At 38.9% G+C, this 17,416-nt stretch overlaps 1 protein-coding gene across 1 annotated transcript in view; it reads left to right on the top strand.

The window, feature by feature from the left end:
- ek1 (eph-like kinase 1) overlaps positions 1-17,099 on the top strand; it is a 49,135-nt gene extending 32,036 nt beyond the window's left edge. Inside the window, exons 8-16 of the mRNA XM_081353363.1 lie at positions 1,854-1,921; positions 2,574-2,699; positions 2,837-3,022; positions 8,297-8,358; positions 9,487-9,696; positions 11,294-11,443; positions 12,633-12,826; positions 14,060-14,197; positions 15,201-17,099. Of these exons, the coding sequence (XP_081209489.1) occupies positions 1,854-1,921; positions 2,574-2,699; positions 2,837-3,022; positions 8,297-8,358; positions 9,487-9,696; positions 11,294-11,443; positions 12,633-12,826; positions 14,060-14,197; positions 15,201-15,303 (1,237 nt within the window). The 3' untranslated portion in view covers positions 15,304-17,099. The remainder of the gene's footprint in view (positions 1-1,853; positions 1,922-2,573; positions 2,700-2,836; positions 3,023-8,296; positions 8,359-9,486; positions 9,697-11,293; positions 11,444-12,632; positions 12,827-14,059; positions 14,198-15,200) is intronic.
- The last annotated feature ends 317 nt before the right edge of the window (positions 17,100-17,416 follow it).

Genomic DNA, 17,416 nt, shown 5'->3' on the forward strand with positions numbered 1-17,416 from the left:
GAGGCATGAATGAACCCAGCGGTCTTCCCATTATGTAATAGACCCCCAGGTCTGCTCTTGCCCCAACCCTGGCCTCAGGCCCCGATGTCTTGACTGCTCTGGGGCAGCTGAGCACGCTCTGGCTCTTGAAAGAGGGGAACCCCTGTATTGATTAGAATTGTTAACTGGGCATAAAATCAATACCAGAACCAAAATACTGATCACATGATCGTTTCCTGGCAGCTGCTACGGGAGTATTACTAGCTTAGCGTTTTGATTGCAGAGTTTTGATGATTTGTCATTGTGGTCTGATTGCAGTGCAGAATTCTTGAGTGTGAGTTTGAATTGAAGTGGCCACATCCCACAGGAAGTTAAGCTACAGTATAATGACAGGAAGAGAAATCTATCTATCTGTCTGTCTGTCTGTCTGTCCTTCATTTTATAGTTCTATCATTCTGTTTATCAATCATTCTATCTGTCTTTCAGTCTTTCTGTCATTCTATGGTTTGATCTTATTATTGTTCTGTCTGTCTGTCTGTCTATCATCCATCCATCCATCCATCCATCCATCCATCCATCCATCCATCCATCCATCCATCCATCCATCCATCCATCCATCCATCCATCCATCCATCCATCCATCCATCCATCCATCCATCCATCCATCCATCCATCCATCCATCCATCCATCCATCCATCCATCCATCCATCCATCCATCCATCCATCCATCCATCCATCCATCCATCCATCCATCCATCCATCCATCCATCCATCCATCCATCCATCTTTTGAGTCTATTTCTTTAAATCAAAAATCACACAGATTTTATTCTGGTTATCTATGTACACAAATATCAGACGAGCACTGTGTCATACCCCATTGATTGTTGTGTTGTTTAGAAAGGTGTGTCATGTTAAACTGTGTGTCTAACTTTTAAAACATTAACTTTTAAAAATGCACCTCAAGACCCCTGTGATCTGTTCAATTCTGTTGCACTCTAGCTGGTTTTGGATGCAAGAAAGAATCCTGTGTATATTCGGCCAAAGGCTTTCAACTCTAGCTGGATTATAGTGTTGATGTGATAATTCATAACACTGTGTCTCTCTGTTGCTGATATCTTAACTTTCTTTTCCTGCAGTTAGAAGAAATGCCTTGCATTTTGTCATCAGCTATAGTACAATAGAGACTCCAGCATCTATTTCTATTCATAAGTGGATATTCACCTATATTATTGAGCCAGTGTTCCCTAGAAACCCATTAGGAAAGCTTTTTCCACCTGGTCCCCATCAGATGTTCCAGTCTTTAGACATTCTGCAGCCATTCTCCACATTTCAACATAATGTATAATTACTATGGCTAGACAGCCTTTGACATTACTTTTTTGGCAATACGTTCTTGTTAAAGACATGACAGGAAAAGGGAATGTGTGAGCGTGTGTCACTAAGAGGATTAAATGAATAATGAACATAATTATCAGTCCTACGTTGGCCACCTTTCCTCCCCAGTGTATTGGAATATTCATTATCTGGGGCATTTCCTTATTCATGATCCCACTGTGAGAGGAATGATGTAGTTAATGATAAAGTCAGAGGTGACAGGATTGCATTTTCCCAGTGCTACAGAGTGGATTAGTGCAGTGAAATCTTTACTAGGTGGGAAAACCGGACTCTAAAGACACATTATTTTTAAACTATACTGTTAAAAAATGATATATGTGACTGTATCAGGCCGCTGTAGAATTGATTCTACAGTTCTCAACATTTTCTTTTGTCTTGGGGAATTGGTTGGTTGAATTATTGTGAGAGAAAGCATGTATTCTATTGTGTCGGCCTGTTTTAATTGTGCTTATCCTATTGCTATCCTATTGTTCCAGGCGCTGTGGATATATTAAAGCAAAGCAAGACCCCGAGGAAGAGAAAATGCAGTTTCAGCATGGACGAGGTAATGCATGCAGGTTTTTTGGTCTTGGAAAAGCACTCAAATCTTTTTAAGAATAATCAGCAAAATATCCGGCAAATGTTGAAAACCTGAACTTTTTTTAAGATGTCTGATGTATTTCATTTGAAGAAAGTAGTTCAAGAAATCTCATCAAATAGGGCAGGGGTTCTAAACTCTGGCCCTCAAGGTCCACGTTCCTACAGAGATTTGCTCCAACCCTAATCAAACACACCCGAACAAGTTAATGCGTTTGATCAAGGTTGGAGTTAAACTGCAGGAAAATGGACCTTGAGGACCAGAGATGAGAACCCTTAAAATAGGGGTTGTATGTCTTTTCGCCAGTCAGACGTTGAACATAATTCGTTCTGGCTGTCTGGATGGATGGATAAAGAAAGTGCATGTTTTCCAGGAAATTGTTGGTTAGTGAACAGTGTCTCTGATGCATCTGCTGATAAATGATGTCTCTGATCGCTCTAGTTGCCTAATGTGTGTTTTCTCTAATGACACTTTTCCTGCCTGCCAAAGACAATGTTTAATGAGGTTGAAAATGTGGCACTCCCCTCCTTTTAGAAAAATGGATGGTTCAGTCTAGGTAACTAAAGTGACTGTAAAACAACCCAACCGTTATCCTCACTGCTACCATTTTGCACTGCAGTCAAACTTCCCGAAACCCGCATGTACATTCACCCGCACACGTACGAGGACCCAAACCAGGCGGTGCGAGACTTCGCCAAAGAAATCGAAGTTTCCAACATCCGGATTGAGAGAGTTATTGGGGCTGGTAAGTCAAATGAATGACTCAAGAACATGACCTACTGGTGTAAACCACCTGAACAGCTCACCATGGGAATTTAATGAAATGATATAAGGGATTTAGTGTAAATTCAATTAGTTGACTGGCTTTTCTTTGACTCCTAGGTGAGTTTGGAGAGGTTTGCAGTGGGCGTCTGAGGCTGCCCAGTAAAAGGGAGATCCAGGTGGCCATCAAGAGTCTGAAAGCCGGATACTCGGAGCAGCAGAGACGTGACTTTCTGAGTGAGGCCAGCATAATGGGCCAGTTCGACCATCCCAACATCATTCGACTGGAGGGAGTCGTCACCAGATGTAAGCATTTACATACGATACGAGTCACATTGACACATGCAACGTCTATTGCTGGAAATAGTTTGTACCCCCTGTGTTTTCCACACAGAGATAATTGACCTTACAATCTTATCTTCAACAAAAACAAAATAGCATGGATCATGAATATTCATTTGAATAAATATGTATGACAATGTTTATATCTGTGCTTTCCTGCCCTACTTCTTCAGAATACAAATGTGCTATGACAATATTCCTTTGAATTTGCTTTTATCGCAATGAATTATCACACTAGCTGGTGAGATAATGTCTTCAAAAAAGTCACATAGATAACACATCATCATGGCGAGATAGTGTTTTTTTTTTTAAAGAAAGATAAATGGAAGAAGCCATTAATTCTCACTTCATGAAGGCATTTTAGGGCTGTATTACCTCTGATTGCTTGTATCGCCACTACTGAGAATCTAACATTGATGCTCACTGCTCCCGGTTGATAATGAGGATGCTAATTATAATTTGCCATCTTATTGAGAATGCTGTTGCTATTGTGTGTTTCAGGGCTCCTATTGTCTGTGTTTAAAAAAGCAGTGTCTTGCAACAGGTGTTTGGGTCACTATTGAGTGGTAATTTCCTCTACAGATCTTTTTCCTCTTTCAAACCTCTGTGGATTAGACTGGCAGGCGCTGTAACAAAAGGACCATCCATATTCATGCCAGCTGCATGAATATCGATAATACAAACATGTAATTGGATGTGAGTTTTGGGAGGGATCATGAATATTCAATGTCACAAATATTAACATTAATCCTCTCGACATTTCCTCCCAGTTCCTCTTACTTGCGCAAAATGCTAATGGTGGCCTTTAGTTTGAATCGGTTCAAATAGTTAATATTAATGTTGGCAGTAGAGAGCAGTTTTTCCCATCTTAAGTAAAAATACTGTAAATTTCTTAATACTGTGCTGGTAGAGCATAATAATGAGGGTATGAAAGTCTCTATTCAACAAATATGTCAGTATAAGACTTTCATTATTGTAGGCTTGGAATGTCCAAAGGTGCACAGTGAGTTTTACACAGAAATAGGAATTTATAAAAAGTATTTTTATTTTATATTTTTTTACTTGTGTATGTAGGGGGGTTGAAACTAGAGTGGCCAATTAAAAACAAACAAACAAAAAAAATGTATAAGCAAAGTTCTGTCATGAAACTCTAGATGGCGCATGCTGATGGGTCCTTAACGCAAACTGATGATATTCACAGCGTTAACTACTCGGCACAAGCTGATTGGTTTATGTCGCGTCTGCAGCCAATGAGCTTGCTGCTAAACATTTAAATGGCTGGTTAACATAGCAGTTTGCAGCAAGCTTTCAGAGTTCCTCCACCTTCCCCAGCTCCACCTGCATAAATCTGCTAGTGGTCATTTTTATATATGCTATTTGTGCAGCAGCAGTTTATCTTACATACTCACAGCAGCGTATCGGTGTATGTATTCATGTACTTCCTGTACTTGCTCTGTAACAACAACAGCAATAATCAACAGCAGAAGCAATTCAGCAGCATAGCAGATCTATTCCACCAAGACCAAATACATTACCATTGTCATATCCATTACCATGCTAAAAATCTTCCAAGAGTTTTCATGATAGAATATTATTTATTGGCTTCTCCATCTGCAATCCTCTATATGTACACGTACAATTTTATGTATTATTATATAATAAATATATATTATTATTATATCTAGGATGGTTACAAATGGCTGAAAAGGTAAAGTTGTTTGAAACGGCATGTATTATGCTGTATGTAAGGAATGTACATACTGTAAGCCATGCACTCCCTCATTTAGAACAATCCCTGGTTCAATAACAATAAACATAAATATGTATGAGTTTACCCGTGGAGAGTTGCATGAGAACCTTTCCTGCGCACACATGTAAAAACACACTTGTATTTAATTATTAGCGATTGAAGCTCAATGAAACTATCAGATTACGTATCTTCCATCTTGCTCTTTCTGCCACTGAAGTAATATAACACACGTGTGTGCTTGTGTTGGTTTGCGAACGTGTCTTCTTTCACCACTGATTGGGTGAGATTTGATAGCCGGAGTAATTTCACAGGCCACAGATCAGCCTGATGGCGTAGGGGATGGGGATAGGAGAGGTCAGCGACCCCTCGCACCGCATTACAGAAGCAGCTGTCAATCCAGCCCCCTCCTCGTACGCACAGACTAATCACGATGCTGATGGAGCCGAGCGGAGATGCGTTAAAGAGGCTGAAGAGTGTTTATGCTGCCTGATGGAGCGACGGCGAGATAGACAAAGAGTTTTGCGCTGTAATATGAAAAGCATCTGTCACGTAACACTGCTTTCAGAGAGGCGCTCTATCATTACCACCTCAGACGGAAAAAATTAGACTGTGATTGAGTTTTTTGTGATGCAAATGTGTCAGCAGCTCAGAGAATGAAATCAGAATAGACCTTAATGCCCCATTCAGTTCTTTATCCCCCATCTTTACAAAAACACAGAGCTGTCATCGTCTCTATTATAAACCCATTGTGGATCTTACCATCCGATTAGCGGACTCCAGTCTACTATCTGATAACGTTCGCTATCCACGGCTGTATTTTCAGGTTCATTCCAGCTGAGTTCTCAAGAAAAGTTTTTGTGCCGTCAACAGGGGTAACAATAGACCAGAGAATGTCATTTCTAAATCATTGAATGTATTGATTTGTTCAGAGTAATGTGTGCTTTTAAGCTTAACTTGTTTTAAACCGGAACATTCCTCAGATATTTTACGACAAATTGCTGTCATCTCATCAAAAGCCCCCACAGCATGTGATTACTGATAAAGTACAGAGTACATTCTGAAGCTGCAGGTTTTTAATGTAAATCACCTTTTTCAGATTGCTTTTAATGCATTCCTTGCTCCTGTGATAATGACCATAATTACAACCTTTCAACAGCAGTTTGGCGCTTAGAGTAGATTGGCCCACCGCAGGACGTAATATGCTCATTGCCTTGTTTTAATCATGGCCTTTAGTGTCTGTGTGTGTGTGTGAGAATGGTGTCTAATTGGAACGCTCCTAAAACTGCTGCAACATCAATCACCCTTAAATGTGAGCGCATGGATAAGTTGGGTAATTTAATTAACAAACTTATCAGTAGAACCGTCAGCCATTTCTTAAGAAGCTGAACGGCTAGAGTACGGAAATACACGCCAGTTTGATCGAACATCTGCAATGTCAGAGCGATGTTGTGTTTGAATGCGGTCTGTATTTCATTTCTGGCCAAAGGTTTGTAGGTTAAGGCAAGGAAGCCACGTTATCCAACTAGCTCACTGTCAAAGTAATTTGCCCCACGTTGATAAGCTAATGTGCGATCTGTTCGGATATCCTTCACCACGCTTATCGTGTGACATCATTTCTAAAGGGCGTGACCAGTACATTTGTGATTAAATTACAGTGGCAGCCAGGACATACAGTGCAAGCCCCATTCGCTTGGAACCACAAACAGTAACATCTTAGGCCTTGGTGCTATAAATAGCTTGTTAGGCTGAACGGGGTTTTATTGGATTCAATTTCTTTGTGCTTTGCTGAAGTAGAGATTACAAAGCCATAATGAAACCATTGACTCTTTGCTTGTAGCCTCACCCGCAAATCTCCAGTCTGCAGGCTTAAATTGTGTCTTGAAATTGACAGGGCTGATGTCTTGTTAACTTTGTCCTCAAGGTCTTCTACTCACATTTTCTTTTTACTTCGTGTATTGCAGCTAGAAATGGGCAAACGTCACAGCGCAATGGCTGTAACAGCTGATGCAACATTTTCATTAAACATATCCTGTCTAATAGTTAAAGCATAACGTAATAATTAAAGCACAGCTGCTAATATACTTTTATTATGCTATTTTGATAAAGAATGTATTTATTTAATAAGAAAATGCATGCATATTAACTGGACCGTCATGATTTTATTTTCTGATATTTTTTCATTCTATTTAATTTAGATTATTTTAAGCTAAAAAAAAGAAAAATAATTAAAATTAAAAAATACCCTGTAAATTATAAACAATATAACATATAATATTATATCACATATAATATATGCAATAAATAAAAAGAAACAACACTTTTTGACCTCAATAATAAAGTATTAAAATGGAAAAATTGTTTATTTTAAATTTAATTTGTATTTACTTATTTATTTTTTGTTTAAGTTGGTTTTATTTAGAAAATGCATGCTTATTAACTTATTAACCTGAATTTATTTATTTTTATTTTATGATTTATATCTAAAAAATATATTTTTTTTAAATATATATTTTTTTAAATTTACACTAATATATAGAAAAATTACGGCTACATTGTTCCCTCAATATCATAATGATTATACCTCAAGGATCACCTACTGTATAACCTTTTGGTTACCAGTCCACATTGTTAGCCGCTAGGCTAGGTACAACATAAAGGGCAACATAAATGGTGAGCATCTCTAGGGTTAAATGTCCTCTCACGTTGATGTGTGCCTGGTGCCCTGAGGTGAACGTTTCTGCCGTATGTAACATCCATCAAGCGTCTCTGATAATCAGGATGGATTAGCCTGCACTCTTTAGCATGCTAGGCGAGAAGGAGGTCTCTCTGATTGACAGTGTGTTATTCGGGTGGAATCAGGGGAGAATTTTTAATCACTTTGATCATCGCAGGTGCGAGATCCCCATATGTGACTCTTGCAGCTGTGTCTGCAACATAGCGGAGAGGTGAACACTTTTCCCATTAGCAGATCTTTACACCCCTTCTTATTTTTCATCAACCCCCCCTCCACCACCACCACCCCCAGGGCAATTAATCACAGCACTCCCTAGAACCCCCACCACACCCCCTTCATCATCCTTCCTCCGAAAGGAACTCATTACCATTTTAGGTATTTCTGGACAAAGATATTCTCAGTGGACAGCTCGCTCTAATTATCTGCCTGACTGTTATTGAGAGCTTTGATTAGGGGCTGTCACTATGAGTAACAGGCAGCAGGTAGAGGCAAAGGAAAGCTGGGACAAGGGTCTGTGAAGTCTCGGGAAGTGGGGGAGGTGTCCGCTCTCTTTATCTGCATGTTTTTCTCTGTCAACTTGGAAATGAATTAAATATAGGACACAAAGCGCCAGCCTCTTCCTGCCTCTCTGTTGTGTCTTTTCTTACACGCCCGTGGAAAAAAAATGAAACGTCTTTCTCTCGCTTCGACTCTCTCTCTATTTTCAGCAATATTTCACACTTCCCGTTTTGTCTCCTTGTTTTCTGTCCCTTAGGTAAGCCTGTGATGATAGTGACAGAGTACATGGAAAATGGATCTCTGGACACTTTTTTGAAGGTGAGCATCCTCTATTTTGCCGCGAATGATGAAGGCCAATTTGCACCAAAGGAAATGCTGTGAAATATCACAGGAACACAAAGCAATCGTCTGGCTCTTCCAGATCAGACTTGACAACTCGAGTGTTCACACCTCTCGATGCCTGTGTTTTCTTTGTGTCCCTCAGCATGTCTTCTCCTACCCAGCTTAGACCACCATGATTTATGCTGGTTTGGTATTTGTGTTGCTGGTGCACCATGATGTTCATGAGCAAATCTTATCTGGTGGAGATAGTCGACCAGCATGGTCTTTCTGATAAAGCTGGTCAAGCTAGTTTAGAAGCTTGATGGAGACACTATAGCCACAGGTTTTTTTTTTTTACTTTTTGATGGCAAATACAGTAGGATGGAAAATATCCCTTCCTATAATATTAAGGCAGATGTATGTTTTCCGTGTATATGAACCCTTTTATACGATGTGAGAAAAATGTTAAGAACAATATTATATATTAGGCAACGTTATTTCTGAAATTAAATCATTGGCTTTATTTGATCATTATACTAAAGTCAAAGCAAAGTATTTACTTTGTATTAGGTTGGCAGTGTATATTTTCTTCCACCCACTACTAATGTTAGGTTTAAATTAAATACCCATCTTTAAAAAGCAGAATGAAGCCATAATGTCAAATTGGATACAAAATATTCTGTCAATTGATGTATTTAAAAATATTCTCTCTCTCTTTTATTATATAGTACCATTTTTTTCTCTCAATGTGTGTTTGAAAACCACTGCACTAACACACCAGCATCCTGTTATTGCCCCAATATTACCATTCAACAGTAGTTAACAATCAAAACATTTTGTTTTCTTGCCAGAGGGTTTAATGAAACATCATAATTTGGTTAGTTGGTTACTTGCTTGCCATTGCTCGCATAAAAAGCCTGAATGATTATACAGTCATTGCAGTTAATCGCTCATGCCCTGCAACATGTGAGCAACACTTTTAATTAGGGAGCCAATGAATTATGAATTACTCACGAGACAAATTCCAACCTGACCGACTGTGCCAGGATCCACAGAGGTTGAACACGGCAGAAAATAAGGCCACAGGGATGAGTTTTTGACATGAGAACTCTTCATTTTGTTCAGAAACATGACGGTCAGTTCACGGTGATCCAGCTGGTGGGAATGATGCGTGGGATAGCCGCGGGGATGCAGTACCTCTCAGAGATGAATTACGTGCACCGGGATTTGGCGGCACGGAACATTCTGGTGAACGGAAACCTGGTGTGTAAAGTGTCTGACTTCGGGCTGTCACGAGTGCTGGAGGACGATCCAGAGGCGGCGTATACTACACGGGTGAGAGATCATGCTTCTGCTCTGGATGTTTGCTCTTCTGGGTCCTGGTCTCATTTTAACTGGATTTACTGAGTTGTGATACGTTAACTGGTTTATTTTTATTTATATTTATTTTTTAAAGCAATTTAATTTGATTGTGTAAACAAAAAAACAGACTCGGCGAGATATATTCTTGCTGACCTGTAGTCTGGAAATGAGGTCACGCAGGACTGTCATAGCAGCTATCCAGACTGATGAATGGCTAAACATCCACTCAGTGTGTCTGTATGTGTGTGTGTGTGTGTGTGTGTTACGTATTGGTTATGAATGCATTTGTACATGGTTTTGCTGGAAGATCAGTATAAAATAAAAAATAAAGTTTGGACCTGCATGCTAGAGCAACATTACCAATAAATGTATCTTTAAAAGGGAACCTATTATGCCCTTTTTTCAAAGTTTTGATTTTGTTGTTGGGTCTACTAGAATAGGTGTTCATGCTTGAATGTTCAAAAACACCTTATTGCGTTTCCCAAAAGCATCGTTACCATAACTATGGCGCAAGTTCCGTTGTTATCAGCTAAGTTTAACGAGTCGGTGTTTCCCAAAAACATAGTTCTAATGACCATACGCAAACAGCATCGCAAAGTTGTGTGGTTGGAACGACAGCTCTCGACCTGTGGTTAGAAGCATAGTTTTTTGTTTGCATGACATGTAGACTTAATAAATCCTTATCTTGAGCCAAATAAGCAAGCTGACATTCAGTACAATCTGTCTCTTTTATTTGGAATACATACAAATGTTATTTACGTCTTTTAGTCAAGATATTTAAAGCATCGTTTTTGAAGAGTGTGCATGTGCGAACGTGCTCTACTACGTAAGAACGGGCCTATGATTTAATCGGAGCAAAATAACTGAGAAAAATGAGAAATAGTCCTTAGATGCCATGTTCTTAATTTATAGCAAATGGTCTAGTATTTATTCGATCTCAAACAGATTCATTAAAAGAAGTTATTACTCCAACAGGTGCGTGACATTAACCAACGTGGTTGAACGACCAATTTGAGACACTATGGTTTCGGGAAACAGTCGTGACTAGCTAGTTAATTTCTTCAACACTGCATTGTATAGTACATTGGTAGTTAAAGGAACACGCCGACTTTTTGGGGCTTTAGCTTATTCACCGCATCCCCCAGAGTTAGATAAGTCCATACATACTCTTTTCATCTCTGTGCGTGCTGTAACTCTGTCTGACGCACCCACCGCTAGCCTAGCTTAGCACAAAGACTGGAGGTAAACAGCTCAAGCTAGCATACTGCTCCCAATAAGTGACAAAGTAACGCCAACATTTTCCTATTTACATGTTGTGATTTGTATAGTCACAAGGTGTACAAATAACAAGGTCACATGAGACAGCCATCTTCTAACCGTATACATACTGGGAACTAAATTCTCAGAAGGCGAAGCACTGCTACTTGGACAATTTAAGAAATAAAATCACTTCACTACTGTAAAGCTGCATGATTTTAATGCTAGCAATGCTAGTAGCTCACTGTTGATCACTTTGTAGCGATGCTAATTCCTACAACTGCTAACCTCTGATTTTGTGCTTTTTTTTAAGGGGGGTAAGATTCCCATTCGATGGACAGCCAGTGAGGCCATCACCTACAGGAAGTTCACATCAGCCAGTGACGTGTGGAGTTACGGCATTGTCATGTGGGAGGTGTTATCCTATGGGGAACGACCATACTGGGAAATGTCCAATCAGGACGTGAGTAAATTCTGAATTTAAATGTTACCACAATTGCATTGCACAAAGGTCTTAGAATAAATAGAAACATCAGGAGGTATAACCATCAGTGTTATTTTAGAGTATTATTTATATACCTTTATAATATTTATAGTTTTTTTGAATAAGATTTTATTTGTATATATTTTTTTAAGTTTTCATTTTTTCATTCCCAAGTTTTTTGGGAAATTTTACCATGTACTTTTTTTTGTTGTTGCATTTTTTATTAGGTATTTATTTTATTTAAGATTAAGTTTGTCATAAATTAATTTTTTATTTAAGCTTTCTTTCAATTAACAAAGAGTCTTTATTTTAGTTAACAGTAACAACACTGGTAACCATTGCCATTGGCCAGCTTTTTTTTTTTTTTTTATGTGACAATCCTCATCGATTTGTAATAAAAGACCTTTGCCAGAGAACTTCAGTGGGGCTAGAATAAAAAAAAAAAAAAAAAAACTCCCAGGCTTACAAAGGTAAAAAGATTAAATGCATCTGGAGGGTGAACATTTCCAGATTTCAATTCACAGGCCGCTTTAAAAGAGGGAATTTGAATCCGTGTCAGTGAGTTCTTGGCAGATTTTCCACACCAGAAACCATTTTCATTTATTTATCTTCACCTTGGGAAGAGATTTGATTGGGATTTGGAAAGAAGCTGCATGGGAGAGAGATTGAGACATTTGGGAATGATTCGAGACTGTATACTCGTCATGTTAAACTGGAGCACGAAAACATTTGCATGCTTGTTAGCGGATGCACTTTTATTGTGTCGAGGGAAGGGAATTTTGAAAATTCCATTCATGGCGTAAACCACAAAATCCATCTGTCTTCCTTCCTTTGCCATGGTAACAGGCAATGGTGCGTTTCAACGGTTACAGTCTTCCAGGCAAGAGTTAATACGAATGTTTGCATCAGGATAGTTTATTCTTTCCCTTACGGCGATATCATTTCATAAAAGAGACTAAATTAAACAGCTCCTCTTTGCGCAAACAAAGACGGTCTCACTCGAAATATCATTCTCACTTCAAGTCACAGATGGGTAAAAAAATGAATTAATCTAACCCCACTCAAAAGCTAATGCATTAAACGAATGAATAAATCTGCTCAGTATTCATGAAGCGTATACGCTGCTAATAAATGTATGAGTTTTAATGTGGAATCTTCTACCCTCCAGGTGATAAAAGCAATAGATGAAGGCTACAGGCTACCGGCTCCAATGGACTGTCCGGTGGTGCTTCATCAGCTCATGCTAGACTGCTGGGAAAAGAACCGCAGCGATCGGCCCAAATTCGAGCAGATTGTCAACACCCTGGACAGGCTGATCCGGAACCCAAGCAGCCTGAAACAGCTGGCCAACTCTGCAATCTGGTGAGCCAAATGCCCTCCACGAATTATATCTAAATTCAATTGAGGTGATCCGTTGGGATGTGTGCAGCGGTTTGTTCGGCACAAACGGCGTGTAATATATAGCTCACGATGAAGAGTGTTATGATGTTTCTCAGGTGTGTGATAAAATCGGAGGTGTTTTTTGCAGAAATCCAATAAGCTCAAAATAAATGAAACCGATATCCGGCTAATCTAGATTGAAGCCAGATGTACATCTGTACAAACTTCTTCCTTCCAGTGCATGTTTCTCTCAGTCGAGAGGGGGGTTTGAGGTGATATTGGCTGATATCTGATTGCTTGTCTATCCTTCTGCTGCATTTTGAGGGCTGCCAAATAGGAGGCAGATGGGCGCTGGATTGTTTCGACTGTGCTTGCCACAATTAAAGCCGGATGTGCAAACTGAATTTTCCCACAAACCACTGGGAAGCCCTTGCCCCATGTCCCTAATTAAATGGGTTTAGTGCTATATTGGTGCTACACAATGTGTGTGCTATATTGGACGCTATGCAGCATAGAGGGAGAGAGTGACAGAGACATGGTTTGGTGCAATCTGCCTCCCTTCTGGATCTGGAAAACATTACATGTCCAGGCAATGATACGCTTCTGATAAGCTTGATAAGTACACACACTCGAACATAGAAAACAAGCTGGTTTCTTACTCTTGAAACTGTAATTTGTGTTTGTGAGTGATTTTACAAATGCTCACATCATGGCAACACTTCTGTTAAAAATATTAGCTGATAAGACAGCATGGATTTTGTAGAAATCTAAATGAGATTTTACCAAACCACAGCAAAAAATGGATACATACACTACTGGTCAATGTTTTTGAAATGCTCACAAATCAGCATATTAGAATGATTTCTGAAGGATCATGTGACACTGAAGACTAGAGTAATGATGCTGAAAATTTAGCTTTGCAATCACAGAAATAAATTACATTTTAAAGTATATTTAAATGGAAAACTGTTATTTTAAATTGTAAAATTGTTTCACAATATTACTGTTTTACTGTATTTTTGATCACATGAATGCAGACTTGGTGACTGAGCATTTTAAAAACATTACACTTGTAGTGTACATCAGACATCACCACAGATCAATATAGAAGGCTTTCTTCAAGGCAGTTCTGGCATATGTCATACTAGATGTGAAATGACATGGGTACAGTATATAAGGCTGTTATTCTAACTGCACTTCCTCCTCCATCCACAGGGAGGACCCAGTAACTCCTGACACAGGGGTCAACACAGTGGAAGACTGGCTGGACTTGATTAAAATGGGTCAATATAAGGAACAATTCTGTAGTGCCGGCTACGTCACCCTGGACTCGGTTCTGTATGTCAGTTCCAGGTAAACAACACCTACTTATAGACCTCACATTTATGTTATTATGAGATGTTTGCTGGCATTTCAAGAGACTGTTCACAATGGTATATCAGCTTACTGCATACTGAGAATCAAACTGTGCACAGTATACATAATGCAAAAAAATAGTTCAGTAGTATGGCGTTATGATAATACCAGCTATATTTGAAATTGAGTACTAGATAACTACTTACTGCTAATTATACACCATATACTGCCTACTGTTTTATAAGAATTATGTAAAAGAGTATGCAAAATGTAATGTTAAATGCTCCAAACAATAGTTTGCTATAATGTTGTGATATTGCGTTGCTTGTTTAATTCATTAAATATTAAATGTTAAATTGGTAACCAGTTATCTCGTTTTCGTGTATAATTATTTACATTTTGGCAGTTTGATCAAAAATAAGTATGCAGCAGTAGTATACCACATTATCACATGACCTCATTACGAGTTATTGACTAGGAACTTGGAATGGAAGTTGTTATACATTTTAATTCAATTGTATGTAAAAAAATGTTGTGCATTTTAGCATTTTATTCAAATATTGAGTCCAACAAAAAATGTTTAAAATCGATGTAGTACGAAGTTTGAGTGGTATGCATTGGTATCGTTCAGTACAATATGCGTGCTCTGCGTCCATGTACACAGTTCCAAAATGGGGTTTTGATAGTGACACCATAGAAGAAACATTTTTGGTTCCCCAAAGAACCTTTCAGAGAACAGTTCTCAAAAGAACCATTTTTTCTTAGTGTAAAAAAAAAACATTTTTTAAAAATCTAAAGAACCTTTTCCCACTGTAAATAACCTTTTGTGTAATGGAAAGTTTCCATAGATGATAAAGGTTCTTCATGGAACCATAGATGCCAATAAAGAACCTTTATTTTTAAGAGTGCAAGATATCAATTTGAGTAATGTGGTTGTGTATTCTAAACATAGCCACCCTTAGCTAAGGTATTTTCTTCTGTCTCTTCGTTTCTCTCACAGTGAACTGGATAAGATAGGAGTAGCACTGGCAGGCCATCAGAAAAAGATCCTATCTAGTATCCAGTGTCTTCAGGCACAGCATGGGACTCAAGTTCAGGTATAGCGCCTCACCTCAACGCCCTCGACTTGTTCCGCTTCCACCGAAGAGGAGATTGGGAGCGATCTTGCCACAATGGAAGCGTCTTGCTGCAAAATGACTCCGTCGTATCTCTCTACCAGCACTGAAGTTCCTCAGCCCTACAGGAGAATGGGCGGGTACCTTCCCTTTTGTGATCAGCATCTAGAAATCTTCTAAGGCAGTAGATCACTCTGGATGTTCAAAGACTGTGGACTTTAAAAGTGGATATTTATTGATCCAAGTGAAGTAAGGACAAGAATCAACACCATGTGACATCACAGCACTGTGAACATCACGCTCCACTCCTCATTGTACAGAAGAAAGACCTTGAGAAGAAACACCGATTGTGTCTTGTAAATCTTTTTTTGCGAGTGATACCAGTACGATTTACTTCAATAAGACACTCAATGTGAACCGCGAGGATGAGGAAACCTTCAGCGAGATGTCCTTGAAGACTTGTGTATGTGGAAATAGTTTAGAAGCATTCAGCAAAGACAGCTCGCCTTTAGAAAGCAATGAAGCACTGATCTCTCTTTCACGCGTACACACACATTTAAACGGTACGTAGGATGGCCGCTCCTTGACCCCGAATGCCACTCCGGTCTGCTCCCGTCAAGCCCTCAGCAGCGTCTTTGGAATATGTCAATTCCACCGCAGAGAACCAAGAGTTTCGAGAGCCCACGCTTGTCACTTTTCGACAAGTTCTGACATCCGATGCATAGCAACAGAGAAACGAGAGACGTTTAAGGAATGCAAAGCAATTGTGGCTCCAGAGACAGGACAGCGTGACGATGTCATGAAGAGGGCAGATGTCGTCCTTCCTTCACACTGGCAGCAGCTTTCTGACTTTTTCAAAACGTTTTTGTGAAGCCACTCCATTTGATGTGGCTTTTCTTCTAATTTCATTGCGTATTTAAAGTATTTCGCCTCATTAAATGCATTTCATCACGAACGTGAGCCGTTATGGACATCTTTGTTGGAAGGAGACCGGATATGTGTTGAGCATTTAATGAGGGAGACTTTATCCCTAAATCGTCCTGGTGTTGATGGAGCTGCACTCGGTGGACTGTTGAACCTGTATTTGTGTTGGAACCCTTTTAGCGTAGCGCTCTGATGGTTACAGAGTGCTTGGTACCTTCAGATTACATTTCCATTTGATTTGATAACAAAATGGTGGAGCTTAAACAGTTTAGCATACAATTTCCATGTAATTCCGTGCACCGTGTTCACAATCCCGTGTAAAAAGTTGTCCGCAACAGATGCTGGTGCTCTAAAAATAAGTTCATCCTCCATTTTCTGGTTTCTCGCCCCATGTTTCTTGGCAGTGCTTTGTTTTGCACTTGGAAATGGTGTGATTGAAGAAGAAAAGATTGTATTGCAGTAGAATTCGAGACATTGTACAGTGTTGGTTATTGTATTTGTACAGTAATGACTTAGTGTTTTGAAGGTTTTTGTCAGTTGTAAATTATGGCAAGGTGGTAACTCTTATTTTAACCTTCAACTCTAGCTTTGAACAGACAAGGATTGTGAGGCTGTAGAATGTAATGGATAATTTAGCTTTATGGTGTTGGGTAAAGCTAAGCATTCTCAGGATTTTTTTTTTCTCACTGATACACAATTCAAAATGGCAGCAGATCAGACAGAACTGCCTACTCGGTTCTGTCGTCTACGGATTTACTTCCTGTTTGATGCCTTTCAGTTTCAGTGTTCATATTTATGTTTTGTCATCATAAGTCCTTTATTTACTTTTGGTATTTTTCCATTTTGTCTTGTTTTCCAGTAAAAAAAAAGAAAAAAAAAAGACTAAACATAAGAATAATATCTAAACATCCTAATTTTTTGTCTTGCATGATTCCCTGAAACGCATTATTTTCTACAATATCCACTACTGTACACCTCGCTACTGGTCAGTAAGATTTTTTGAAAGAAATTAATACTTATAATTCAGCAAAGTTGTGTTTAATTGATCAAAACTGCATTTTAACGTGTTAAAACAGAAAACAGATTTTTTTAATTGTATACATTTTACAATGTTACTGTTTTTACTGTAATGTTGATCAAATAAATGCAGCCCAAGATGAGTATAAGATATTTCTTT

Source organism: Scardinius erythrophthalmus (assembly GCF_964197995.2).
Source record: "Scardinius erythrophthalmus genome assembly, chromosome: 22".
Lineage (NCBI taxonomy): Eukaryota > Metazoa > Chordata > Actinopteri > Cypriniformes > Leuciscidae > Scardinius > Scardinius erythrophthalmus.